This window comes from Haplochromis burtoni, unplaced genomic scaffold, assembly GCF_018398535.1.
Source record: "Haplochromis burtoni strain Fernald_Lab_line unplaced genomic scaffold, NCSU_Asbu1 Contig_785, whole genome shotgun sequence".
Classification (NCBI taxonomy): Eukaryota; Metazoa; Chordata; class Actinopteri; order Cichliformes; family Cichlidae; genus Haplochromis; species Haplochromis burtoni.
In genome coordinates this window covers 114,700-128,584 of record NW_024583146.1, presented here as the reverse complement: position 1 = coordinate 128,584, position 13,885 = coordinate 114,700, and the positions used below count along the sequence as shown (strand labels likewise).

The window sequence follows — 13,885 nt, the reverse complement described above, 5'->3', positions numbered from 1 at the left end:
ACGTGGCGCTCTAACTGGTCTAACTGGTCCACGTGGCGCTCTAACTGGTCTAACTGGTCCACGTGGCGCTCTAACTGGCTGAGAGCAACATTCACAGCTTCACACAGATTTCATGGAGTGCACTCACACTGTGGGATCAGCTTTGGGACTTTGGGAATCAAACTACTGACCTTCTGATTGGTGCATGCTGAGTTCCTGCGCCTCGTTCTAATGAATTCCTCCTCTACCTTTTATAGAGAAACAGTTTGCATATAACTGCAAACCCTTCTTTACTGGCTTTGTGAAGATTCATGGCGATGATAAGATATTACTGCTGATGATGGTTTACAGGCCAGGCAGGTGAATTATTAACTCTAAGAGCTGCTATAAATAACCACCACTGAACAAAGCAGTCATGCATATGGACAGCATCCTTTGGCTCACTGCTAATGTGATTTACACACACGTCAGATTTATCCATCGTCTTCTTTTCATCTTCTCATTACTCTCTTACGTATACAACTCAAAGGCGGTGCTGAGATGTATATTTATGCTACACGGGCTACATGTGCTGCTGTGTGTCATGCATGATCCAAAGGCTTTCATGAACTGGGTGCACACTGAGATCATTCGGGCCCGACGACACATTCATACATGTATTTGGTATTTTGGCAGATTTTTCTGGATTCACATGCAGTTCACAGAATAAGATGCAAGGTTGAGTCAGTGACAGGCTAAAAATAGACCTCTCGACTTATTAACATTCCTCCATGAACTGACATGTGACAGCACTGCATCACACTGGCTTATTGGAAATTAAGTTCTGTCTCTTTCTACAGTTGGATAATCACTCTCTATGGGAAATATCCAGGTTGCTTCCTGCACATGTCAGTCATCATTACAGGGAATCAGCAGCTCAGACAGTGAACTGATGATTGCTTATCACAGCAACAACATGCCAGAGGGACTGGATGTGTCTGAAACATGACTGGGACCTGTTTGCATCTCACTGGACACAAAGACCAAACATCAGAACTTGTTTTTCAAAGACTGTATATTTAATGAAAAATGTAAATTATCAAGTGGGATCATGAGGTGATGTGCTTTGCCTACAGAGAACACTGTGGCCACAGCGTCCATGCTGCTCTACCCCACTTGAAGCTGCACACGGCTGCTCCTACCATTATCCTCCAGGGCTGCCACAATCGATTATTCTGATAGTCGACTAGTCACCGATTATTTTTGCGATTGGTCGACTAATCAGATCATGCATCAATTGGATCAACCAGCAGCATCTGCTCTTATATAACTATCATTAGCTTACAGCTTTAAGTGTTTAAGGTCTGTGCTAACTAAAAATAAAGACAAGATGATAGTTTATTCAATTTTAATGAAATTTGCAGATTGTTTGAAGTTTAATAAACTCCTTCTATCTAAAATATAACAGGACACCGGAGTAAATTCTCGAGCATCTCACACTTCTGATAATCAGCTGTCTGCTTGACGTTTATTCAGCTGTGTAAAAACTATAACTTTAATCTCAGACAAACCGATTTACTCAGGAACAAATAAAATACTAAAAAAAAGCCAAACAATAACATTTTTAAGTTATCTAAGTGACTCATATATCATGTTTAACCTGAGTAGCGAAAGACGGCGGTGGGTTTGAAAACGATTTGCCGGGAGTCCGGTGTTCTCACGGCTCTAGTGACCCTTGACCTCCCGGCTAGCTATCGAGCTAGTGGGTAACAGGCGTCTCCGAAAACGTCGGAGCGCTTTTGAAAATATGTGGTGTCCTGATAAACTGAGCCGATATTTGAGGTTTACACAGCTACATTCTCGCCTGAACATATGTTAAACGTTTATTTTGTGACCCAGAAAGATTAATAAGAGTAATATTAAAACTAACTAGCTGCCGCCATTGTTGGAAACTAAGCTGGGCCGCGCTATGAATTCTGGGACACAGCTGCTTCTTCTTCTTCGGGGTTTAACGGCAGCTGGCATCCTTGTACATGCAGTGCTGCCATCTTCTGTTTCAGTCCGTTATTACACTCTTAAATCCTGCTACTTATTCCTGCGTCTTTTGCGATCTTACAAAGCTTCAAACGACGCGTCGACTATTAAATCAGCCATCGACGATTTTGATAGTCGACGTAATCGTGACTAGTCGACTGTGGGGGGCCAGACTCAGTACTGGCCCCCCACAGGCTGGAGCCCCCTGCTCCACACTCACCACAGTAACACCTTTGTTAAGTTTGCAGACGGTGGTGGGACTCATTTCTGGAGGGATGAGCACGCCTACAGGGATGAGGTGGAGCAGCTGACAGCGTGATGTAGGAACAACAATTTGGTCTTGAACACCACAAAGACCCCTGAAAACATCCAAATGAACAGAATCTACATTTTAGGATTTCCTCACCTGGATGATTGCGCGTGCATCGAGACATCAGGGAGGACCTGACATGGGAAACACCGCTGAGGTAGTGAAGAAGCTCCGAATAAGACCCGACTCTCAGAGAGAATCACACCCTGACTAACTGCTCAGCTTTTCAGAGATCCCACAGTTCCCACAGAGCAGGCCATCACGTCTGGGACTTTGTCCCCTTGATAATAAACACCTTCACTTAGAAACTGCATTTTGTGTTTAATGGTGTTGTCTTTGACTATTTTAATTTGTTTGATGATCTGAAACATTTAAGTGAGAGATATGAAATGAGGACGGGGCAAAGACTTTGTCCCCTCACTGTGTATGTGAACTCAGTGTAGGAGGGACGAGGAGGAACACTAACCTGTCTGATGGTCCGGGCCACCAGACTCTCAAGAACCGGGCCTCGATCTTCATGCAATAGATGGACTTCATCCAAGATGAGGAGCCGCACAATCTGTGACAGAGCCACATCGCCAACACTCTTCCTGGTCACAACGTCCCACTTCTCCGGAGTCGTCACCAACATCTGAAAACAGGACAAGGTCCTCTATAGATGATCATGCATTTCTCCCCTTCAAGAACATGTTCTATAATAAAATGTATGTTTCTCCAGTAAAACGAAAGGAAGTGCAACATCAGCAAACCTGAAAAACTAAACAAAGAATCAAACATGACACGAGCCACTGCTGCAGAGCCTCATAGTGCGTATGGTGCATTTGTCTGTAATGTATTTGACAAACATCGTCCTTTAGTGGAAATCACTGAAAAGCATGACGGCTCAAATAGGCCACGGATCACAAAGGCGACAGATGAACAAAAATAATCTATGTAAGAGATTTATTAAGTACAAGTCATATCAAAATAGATTAGTAAATATTAAAAGTACTACCACACATTATTGGAGCAAAGCAGGAGTGGATCACAACAAACATGGAGGTTATTAAATCGTATAATCAAAAAAAACAAGACTTCCAGAATATCTTAGAAAAGATGAAGATTGTGCTTCATAAAATTAACGACACTGCAAATGAACTGAATGATTTCTTTGGACATGTTGGCTTTAATGTAGCACAAGAAATTCAAGAGTTAAGAAATAATAATGAGCTAAATAAACACATTACTCAGTTCATTGGTGCTGTGAGTCACAGAGGAATACTTGATGTTCTGAAGACAACATTAAAAAGGCCACTGATTGTTTCAGTATTGACGTGATATTAGTTAAACGTATTGTAGAATAGTGCAAACTTTCACATACATGTGTAACCTGGTACGTTTCCCTCCAAAATGGAAAAAGCCACAGAGAGGGTTAGGGTTACCCACAACCAACTACAGATCAATAACTCCACAGTTCTCAGAAATCTTAGGAAAATGATCTGTTAATAGACGTGGTAAATATATTGAGAAACATAATAAGTGATAATACGGCAGAGCGGAACATACTGCTGGTGTTTTATACACTTTAACATTGATCATATTATATTACTGAATGAACTAGACAGATATGGTATAAGAGGGATCGCATACACGTGCATGAAAAGTTACCTGGATCAATACGTGCAAATCTAATCAGCTGAAGGTAACCTGTGGTGTTCCTCAGGGCTCTGTGCTGGGCCCTAAACGATTCATGTTATATATAAATGTGTATTGTTTGCTGATGATACCACTGTGCATCAATCAGATAAAAACCTAGAACAGCTTCTGACTGCAGTGGAACAGGAGGTAACTATAAGTTATTGTTAAATATAAAACAAAATCTATTATTTTTGGCACCAGACAAATGTAACGTGGCTAAAATCAGGGTTGAGCTGAAACTGAAAGAGTGAACGAGAATAAATGTGTTGGAGTGATAACTGATGATAAGCTGAGCTGGAAGTCTCATATGAACCATGTGAAACAAAACCTGTCAAAAACCATTAGCTGTTAGCTATGTAGAGAATAACCAAGCAAAGCATGAGCTGAACAAGAAATCATTACTTTATTGTTCTCTGCTTCTCCAAATATGACTTATTGTCTAGAGACACGGGCTAATGCATAGCCAATAGCTTTCTGATTAGCCTGATCTGGTGTGGTGGATCATTGACAGATCTGAATGCTCGTCAAAATAAATCAATTTTAAAAGTGTGTAGACGGTAATCTGGATACAGATCCCTTTATATGGAGACCACATATACCCAAACACCTACACACACAGTGACAGTGTGAAGAGCTGCACCTTATTTTTCATCGTATAGTAAAGTTCTGTATTTACATGTAAAGGTTTGTAGGTTACATCCCTCCATCCTGGGCATGAGCGCTCTTGGATTGAGCCCAGGCTGTTGGGCTGCTGCGGTCCTGGGCTGCAGGGTAACGACTGACTCGGTCATCTACGGACGTCTCGGACACGTCAGTGAAAAGGGGAGCTGAACCCCACTTCATAGTGAGCTGGACAGACGCTGCACAGGCCTGGTAGATCCAAGAGTTTGATAAGAGTGTGCTGGCAGTTTCTTACAGCGACCTCCAACTCCCACCTCCACCAAGAGCTTAGTTGGCGTGTAGGCCTGTGGGGGCTGAACCCCAGCTGACAGATACAGGTGGGCCAGCTGGATTACAGCCTTGTGGCTGCCGAGGCAAAGACTCGAGAGTGGGAGTTTAGTGAGGCCATGGAAGTGTTCGGTTTGCCCACAGTGTGGTCGGACTCGGTGTTGTAGCTGTGCCTCTGTACACCACCACAGCTGTTTAGGAATTACTGCCATTTTTATGCAAAGTCCCCCACCGTCAGAGACTGAACAAGAACTACACGACGACAAGTGAGGCCTGTTCCCTTCACCTGCTTGACGGATTCTAAGCAGCTGTGAGTGTTGAACTCCTTCAGTAGCTGTTCACGCTCAGCATGAGCACAGCTGTGAGAGAAGCAGGTCCTCATTAGGCTGAGAAAAATGGTAAAAATGGTCAAAAGGCCTGTATTTGTATAGCGCTTTACTTTGTCCCTATGGACCCCAAAGCGCTTTACACTACATTCAGTCATCCACACATTCACACACTGGTGATGGCAGCTACATGTAGCCACAGCTGCCCTGGGCGCACTGACAGAGGCGGAAGTAAAGCCAACAGAGGTCAGATAAACAGTGTGGTACAGTAAAGAGAAGCAACGTGCTGGCCAGCTCAGCAACACCCGAATTAAATTAAAAAAAAATCACAAAACAAATTACCGTAATGTCGGGCTATAAGCCGCTACTTTTTGCACAAGCTTTGAACCCTGCGGCTTTTAGTCAGGTGCGGCTTTTCTATGGATTGTCCGTGATTTTTGTCATATCGTAAGACGATTTGTTTTGTGTGTTCCGCTGTTGTACGGCACTACGTTGCCTGGCGGAAGGATCGGGGTTCAAGAGTGGTATGTTAGTCACATGTCCGTCCGCCAGGCAACGTAGTGCCGTACGAAGTAGCGCGAAAAACAAACTTCAAAGTAGCGGTACGCGTTCAGCGGGAGTCGTGGATGATGAGCGGCGATAAACTTGCAAGTAGCCAAAGCAAGTTATGCCCAACTCCACCGGTGGATTCTGACAGCGTGGAAAAGTGTGAAAACATCCACGATCACCAACGGATTTCGAAGGGCTGGACTGCTGCATGATGGAGAGGAGGACACCGCCACGGCCCTTCTGAGGGTGTTCGACTCTGACACTGACAACGAGGATTTCTTTGGTTTTGAAAGTGACAACGAAGGAGAGAAGGGAGAGTGGATGACGAAGCCATCCTGAGCCTGTTCTGTATCCGACACTGGAGAAGAGGACTTTGGTGGTTTTAGTGCGCAGGAAGAAGAGAAAGATGGTGAATGACTGACTTTTCTTCTTGTTAAAGCTGTGTCACTGCACCTGAGCCTAAAAGGTAGTCCGAATCTATTTTTCTGGTGTGCTGTAGGCTACTGTTATGTACTACATGTGCAAATATGTACCCATAACTTGTTTTTCAAAATATTAATAAAAGTGATGTCTCCAAACAGCCCTGACAATTCCCTTTGTGCATATTCTCTTACATATGATAAGTCAACATTGAAACACCTGCGGCTTTTGGTCAGGTGCGGCTAATGTATGTACAAAACAGGATTTCCCCCTGATTTTAGCTTGTGCGGCTAATATTTAGGTGCTCTCTGTAGTCCGGGAAATACGGTAAGTGGATGACGTTAAAATTGTGTCCTTGGTTAATACAAACGTCTCAACAGCCAAGACGAAGGTGTGTTACTTCAACTCAACAAGAAAGTGATTGGATACGATTTCACAAAGTAAGAATGACCCACAGCATCAGTCACCTGACCAAGGCCATACACAGCTGACACAGCTCTGACAGACAGAGTCACGTCCATCACACGTACTGGCTGAACTGGTTTTGGAAGAACTCAAGTTTATGAATGGAACTGAAAAAACAACAACAGACAAACAAACCCACAACAGATTGTTGTTAGTTAGCGGGGAGATGCAGGACTGTCTACATGAATTTATTTCACTGTTGTCATGGCAACGTGCACTTTCCTAGATTTCACATCATCTGTTCTCATCTCTCTCAGCTCCTGGTGACACTATGACAGCACCGGCCACGCCCACGTTGAAAAGCCACTAATGAATATATCAGCTGTGTTAGCACTGGCATAATGCTTACACACGCACCAATCAGCTGGTATTTGTTTATTCGAACACATCTGGAAACATCTGGAAACATCTAGAACATCGGTCACACCAAGACTCCACGCTGTTTGAAGCCAAAGCAGCGTCGTTCCTACAGATGATCTTAGATTGATGGGTGGTCACTGCACAGGTGCCCACAGATCTGCTCCATCACAGTAATAACAGGTAATGACAGACGTCAGACTGTCCCACTGTGTGCTGAGTTACAGTACGCACCCTGTGCCCGTCGATGACGTGAGTCTGTGACGGCACGATCAGTATAAACGCTGCTACTTTGCCTCTCAGACTAATTACATTGAAGAGCATCAGCATATCTTTCTGAATCAAATGACAACAGAAAGCTTCTCTGCACACGTCTTAGTATCTGCAGCTTCCCGTGCAATATTTGTCTCTGTTTGAGGAAAAAAATACTACAATGCCTAATTAATGGAGTGTGAACCTGTTGGAGGATGTGCAGATTCCTATTAAAGTCTTCCTGTAAAAGCAGTTCATTAAATTCCCTCTAGTTTGCATTTAAATCAATCTATCCAGCCATTAGAGACGCTCACAGGAAAGGAAGCGCATGCTCCTAATTGGACGTACTGGTTAATTTAAATGGAGGCTCTGGCAAATGGAGCAGAGGCCAAAGTGCTTTTTTAATTGCTTTACAAACACACACGAGGAGGTGCAGAGAAAACATGTAATTGTTTTCCTTAATGGTGTTATTTAGCCAGTTAATCAAATGATCGCTGCAGGACTGCAATCAACCCTCGAAATTGGCTCATTCTTCATATTTCATAGAAGAAAATGTAAGTTAAGGTTTCTCAAATGTGACAATTTAATCAGACAAATTCACACACATGAGAAATAAAGTGGCCAAGAAAAATGGTTCTTTTCAAACATTAATTACTGAATTAGAGCAAAGAGACAACCTGCTTATCAAATATGTAAGCAACATGTCAGAGCCGAGGGCTGGAGGACCAGCAGCCTTACTGGATGCAGACGGTCGGGCATCACCAGAGAAATGACCCAAAAACAAACTCACTGATTTAATTACTATAAAATACAAAACTCAGTGACTTCGTATTTTTACAATGAGCAGCTGATTACTGAGTGAAGTATAACTGTGACTGATTCTTAGACTACGAGCCGGCTTCACGTGATTTACGGTGGGTCTGTGTTGATGTGTGGACAGAAACATTTAGTTACATCCGGCTGACATTCCTCACCGTTCCTGTGCACAGATGGATGCCTGTGGCCCCCTCTGGGAATACTTAGGCTGAAACATGTTCAGCGTTGCGAGACACCAGTGACATTTCCTGCAGCACTTCCAAGGAAACCTTGTTACCATATCATCAGACACTATATGAGACGGGTCTTTACGCCATTTATCTGGATGTGTGGAGTACATCTGATGGACTGCTGATTTGTTCCTTATTCCTGATCTTTACACACATAACACACACACTTTACAAACATTCACACAGGTTTCTGAAAGTCTTTGTAACTGCACTCGTTCAGTAAACCTAGTTGATGTTACAACGAGCTGCTGCGATCACAGAGGCTGAAAACAAACTCGGTGCTGCTGGATTCATGGTCATTGCAGCAGTTTTTTATTGTACTGCACTTTTATTGACAATGACGACTGTAATATTTTCCATAGATAACAGATCAGATCCCTTCATGTCTCTGCTTCATCTGCAGTCACCGTGGGTGTAATGAACACACAGCAAACACACAGTCACAGTATCAAGTTATTCATTCATTAGAAATGCTCCAAAAACAACCAAAGCACATGCAGGCGTCCACGGCAGCCGTGGGAAACTACACAAAACTATTTCTGTAACTACCACCAGTGTTGGTCAAGTTACCTGAAAAAAGTAATCAGTAACTAATTACTGATTACTTCCCCAAAAGTAATCCCGTTACTTTACTGATTACTTATTTTCAAAAGTAATTAATTACTTAGTTACTTTTTAAAAACACGATTTACAACCTGAAGAGGTGATAAAGCGATAGATCTTTCAGCCCAATTCTACTTTTTCTGCATAATCCATCATACAAAATGTAATCAGATGGAAAAGTCTCTTTTTAAAACTTGTTTTATTAGTTTTAATCTTTTAACTTTATGCATCAAGCAAAACATTTAATTATTGCAACATTCTCTGACTGGAAGAAATTAGTTTAACATTTAAACCTATTTTCTGCACATTCCAGCACATAAAATAAATATTTTTGTGTTTACACTCAGTCTTTCAAATAGATGCAAGTAAAACACAGCAGAAAATAAATAAAGTCAAAGACTAGCGGTCCTGTTGCTCTATTTTCACCTGTAAAGCAGGAGTGGGGAGGCGGAGGTTTACCCTGGTGCAGGTGTGCCGCGCGTCAGTGGAAGAATCCGCGAGTTTCTCTGTGAGTTTCCCATTACGTCGTGCACTCGGTGCTTGTTGGAAGTTTAGGGGTTTTTTCGCTGTAAAAAGAAGTTTTCTTCCCACGCACGAGGGACACTAATGTTTTTGTCACTTTTTATGGAATCAAACTCAAAGTAAGGTCAGTACTTCCACGCTTTAAACGCTGCACGCTCATACTCTCTCGCACTCGATATGTGATCCATTGTTGATCTGCACACAGCTGTTGTCACTAACGGCGCACTCGCTTACGTCACTGTCGTGAGACATTCTCGCAAAGAAATCACGGTTTTAGTAACGCAGTAACGCAGCGTTCCTACGGGAAAGTAACGGTAATCTAATTACCGTTTTTGCAATAGTAATCCCTTACTTTACTCATTACCGTCTCTGACTACCACAAACATGTACTTAAACAGATAATAGCTGGAGTTTTAATCTGCAGGAAGGGCAGCTGCAGCTACATGCACATCCCCGTGCATCCCTGCAGGTCGCTGCCTGAGTGGGAGGAAGATTGTTGGTTAGCACGGACACGTGCAGCAACGCCACGACACATCTCGCCAACTCTCAGCACTTAAATACTAATTACTGACATCGCTGAGAGAGCATCAGACAAGCGATGATCACTTGACTGATGGTTACAGTAAGTGCCGTGACTCAGTCCAGCACGGCATTTCAGTAATGACTTGATCTTTCTTCAGCTGCTTTGATGGGCTCTGTCTTTACAGTTTCACCGACCTGCAGTTTGTTCTTGTTTGAGCCCAGTTCATGGAGCCTGTTTTGCTTTTTCCCTCGACCAGGAAACACGGACTCATTCTCACACTCGCTGCTGTTTCAGAAAGCTGCGTCGCTGCTCCTTCCTCACTGTCATTAACTCATGTTTCCCCTTTGGACAGAGCAAAGGTGCCTGGACGTCCCCGCATGCCGTCCAAACCACGCTGGCTTCCACATGGCAAAACTCTTTCTGTTTCCATAGTAACTCTGCCGTTACAGGGAGAGGAGCACGTAGGAGGTTGAGGTGGGCGGGTGGACGATGGAGTGGGTCGGTTAGAGAAAAACGTTCACTACATTGTGATATGTTAACAACTAACAGCCTGTCAAGGCCAACTGTAATGAGAACCTTCTCAAAGCTCCACTCTGTGTGCACGAGTCTGTGCGAGCGCGCACGTCGTTACACTCTGATGTGGAAAATCATTTCAGTGGGAACTGCTGCTCTCTCCTGCTGCTTAGTGAGTGGATGACGCTGGATTTGACGAGTGGGAGGAATAAAATAAAAAGGAAAGTGACCAGTAGAGAAGAGCAGCAGAGTGCTCGTATCCTACAATCATTACACTGTCATGTTTTTATATGAAGCCACGCCAATCCAAAGCAACTATGCTTTTCCCTCTGAGTCACAACTCTGGGGTTTGCTTTGTTTTCAGGTTTGGACACGCACAGTGAGGGAGACAAACGTGATTCATCCTTTCACAAACTCATGAAATGCATCCTTCACTTTCACTTTCAAAGAACGTTTCTGACCCGTGAGGTCGCAGAGACATCCAGGCACTGATACTCACAATAATACGTGATATTGCTGCAGGCGCGAGGGCACCGAGTCGTCCCTCAGGAGCGGTGAGGCTGGCTTTCCACCATGCACTGGTTCCCTCTCTTGCAGGTTCATCGGTGCACGTTTCCCTCCTCCTCGCAGAATCAGAAACTAAGTGGTGTCTTTGTGTGCTTCAGAAACATGGTAGCTGACGGTCCTCTGGAGTCCGTCCAGGTGTTTGGACGTAAAACCCACCACAGCAGTTTCCCAGTGCTGGAGGGGGACGTCCTGATCAGGGTGAACGGCAGACCTGAGGAGAGGGTGGAGCCTGCTACGCTCCAGAACAAGCTTCTGGAGCCAGTGCTGCGGAGCGGTGGAGCGTGGCACCGCACAGATCTACACCAGCCATGTCCACAGCCCTGCTTGCATACTACCAGAAGGATGTGGATGAGGCCTCTGAGAAGGAGATCCAGGACATCCTGATCCAGTACGACAGTGGTGATTTTCCTTCTTTTACCTGATGTGCTGCTTTTGACGATGGCTGTGTAATGATCCCGATAAAGGTCAAAGGGCACAACATGCAAGTTACATAAAGCACAAGTTCTTAGAAGTATTTGCTTCCCGTCCTTACACTGTCCCGGCAGAAAGCCCACTCTGCTATCAACATCAAAGGTGTGCGATGAAAGGAGCGATGGGACCGAGGGGAGACGCAACAAACCAAGGTTACAGAGCATGACATCACTCGGGCCCACTAACCGTGGATTCAGCTCTGCACTCAACACTTTGTGCAAATGCACGACAAATAAGCCGGTGAAACGGAGGCATTAGAGAGAGCTCAAAGTGAAGCAGTGCTGCAGAGCTGCTCTGAATCTGACTAATCATTCTCTTTGTGTAATCTCATCATATGACCTGATGGAAATGCAGTTTTAAAACACCTTCAGATTAGCTGGAATTGGCCTCATTTCAGACACACACACACACTTTGTGCTCATAAGTCCCATGAGACTTATGAAGGGTAAATCTGAGCTGTGCGATCTGTTAAATCCAACTCCTTTGGATTTAACAGATATGCAGGTTTTCCCAGTGTTCTCGCTCCAAGTGTTGTTCAGGTCCAACAGCCTCGACGTCTCTCACAGCCACAGGACTAAACTCTCTCTCATCATCATCTTTTCTTTGGCTTCATCCTCTTTAACCTAAAGAAACATTACAATTAAAATGCCACCAGCATTTCACTTATTAAACTTACTAAACATGAAATTCAGCTTAAGAAGTGAACATGCGTCATTATTCACACCGGCTGTTTCCTGCATGTAGTCCAGGACACAGCGTCTGCCACATTCATAACAAACAGCAGTTAAACTGCATTTGTATGGGTCAGTTCTGTATTTAAACAGACAGTGCACCCTGCTGTCTGCTGCTCGTTCACTAACAGCACAGCGTGGTGGTGGTGCACAGACCGGCTGAACACAGGCGAGCAGGCTGACGTACGCTGCACAATAACAATGCATTTGGCTTCAACACTTGTAAATGCTGTGACACAGACTCATCTCTGGCTTTCTTGCTACATTGCATCTGTATTCACACAGAGTGAGGTCTAAATACAGGTGGTGAGGTAGAACAAGCAACAGGTTTAACTAGAAACATGAAAAACATAGAATAGCATCAGTGTAGCTTAAACTCACTGGGAAACTTGCTAGCAGTTTAGCATGACAGCATGGGTTCAGCGTCTCTGTAGCAAACCACTAACCCCCTGCACTCCCTGATGCTGGGGCCTCTCTCAGCACACTGAAGGATTAAGCTTCCTGCCACAAAGCAAAGACGGTTCAGGAACGCTTTGAGGAGCACAACAACAAGCTGGCTTTGACTTGGCGTCCTGTGCTGGACAGACACGCCTGATCTGTGGAAGCCCTGCCTCACAGCTTAGCACGATTTAGCAGGTAGTCATGATGCTTTGCCTGATCAGACTATACTCCAGCTTCCTCCCATAATCCAAAGACATGCAGTTAGTGGGGTTAGGATACTGAATGGGTTCATATTGCCCAGAGGTGTGAATGCAAGTTCACATGTGTGCTGGCCGTGACTGCTGACTGCTCCCGGGACAGATCCAGCCCCCTGTGACCCTGATGAGGATAAGTGGAGGGAGGGTGGATGGATGACACCGATCATTCATCCATCCACCCTCAGCATTTTCACTACTCAGCACCTGCATTATTCACCAGATCTGCCTCCCCACATCACCTATGTGTCTCCAAAATGAGTAAATGAGAACACCTTTATACGAGAGACAAAAGCACAGCGACAGAGCAGGACTGTGTAACGTGCACGCCGACAGCGGTCCAAAGGTGCACGAGGAGATGATCTTGAAGCAACATTTGACCAAATTAAAAACGAGTCTTATTTATTTATTTGACACGCAGAGTGTTACTGGACCAATGTTCTTGTTTTAGATCTGAGTTCTGCCTACATATCCCACCATCAGCAGGAGAGTGTGTCTCTGACTTTACAGCACATGGTTGGGTTCACCCAACACCCCTCAACCTAAATCCACAGTGCAGCCCTGAACCTGGACCGTCAGTGTAACATTGTTACACGTGTGTATGAGCCACCTATTAAAGTCCTTTCAATGTCAGACTTTGTCTCACACACACACACACACACACACAGTGACCATAACAATAACAGATATGAACGCTCACTGTGCTCTGTTACACAGCGTGCTTTCACCCATGACCTGCACATGTGATGATGATCAGACTTACAGGTGAGTAATAAGCTCAGTGTGTACAGATTTACTCTAAGGACGATGTCCTAACCCGATCCAGCTGGAGTGCTAGAGGACGTGTAAGGGTAGCAGGCAGAGTGAGCTTGTTTTGTGTAGTGAGCTGTGTGTGTGTGTGTGTGTGTGTGTGTGTGT

At 44.4% G+C, this 13,885-nt stretch overlaps 1 protein-coding gene and 1 pseudogene across 8 annotated transcripts in view; one reads left to right on the top strand and one right to left on the bottom strand.

Annotated features, from left to right (window-relative positions):
- ascc3 (activating signal cointegrator 1 complex subunit 3) overlaps window positions 1-13,885 on the bottom strand; it is a gene marked incomplete at its 3' end in the record, with an annotated part of 122,202 nt that overhangs the window by 38,170 nt on the left and 70,147 nt on the right. For all 8 annotated transcript variants that reach the window (XM_014330397.2, XM_014330395.2, XM_014330396.2 and 5 more), the window contains 1 exon segment: window positions 2,769-2,933. In XM_014330397.2, the coding sequence (XP_014185883.1) occupies window positions 2,769-2,933 (165 nt within the window).
- LOC121812751 lies at window positions 11,173-11,492 on the top strand (annotated as a pseudogene).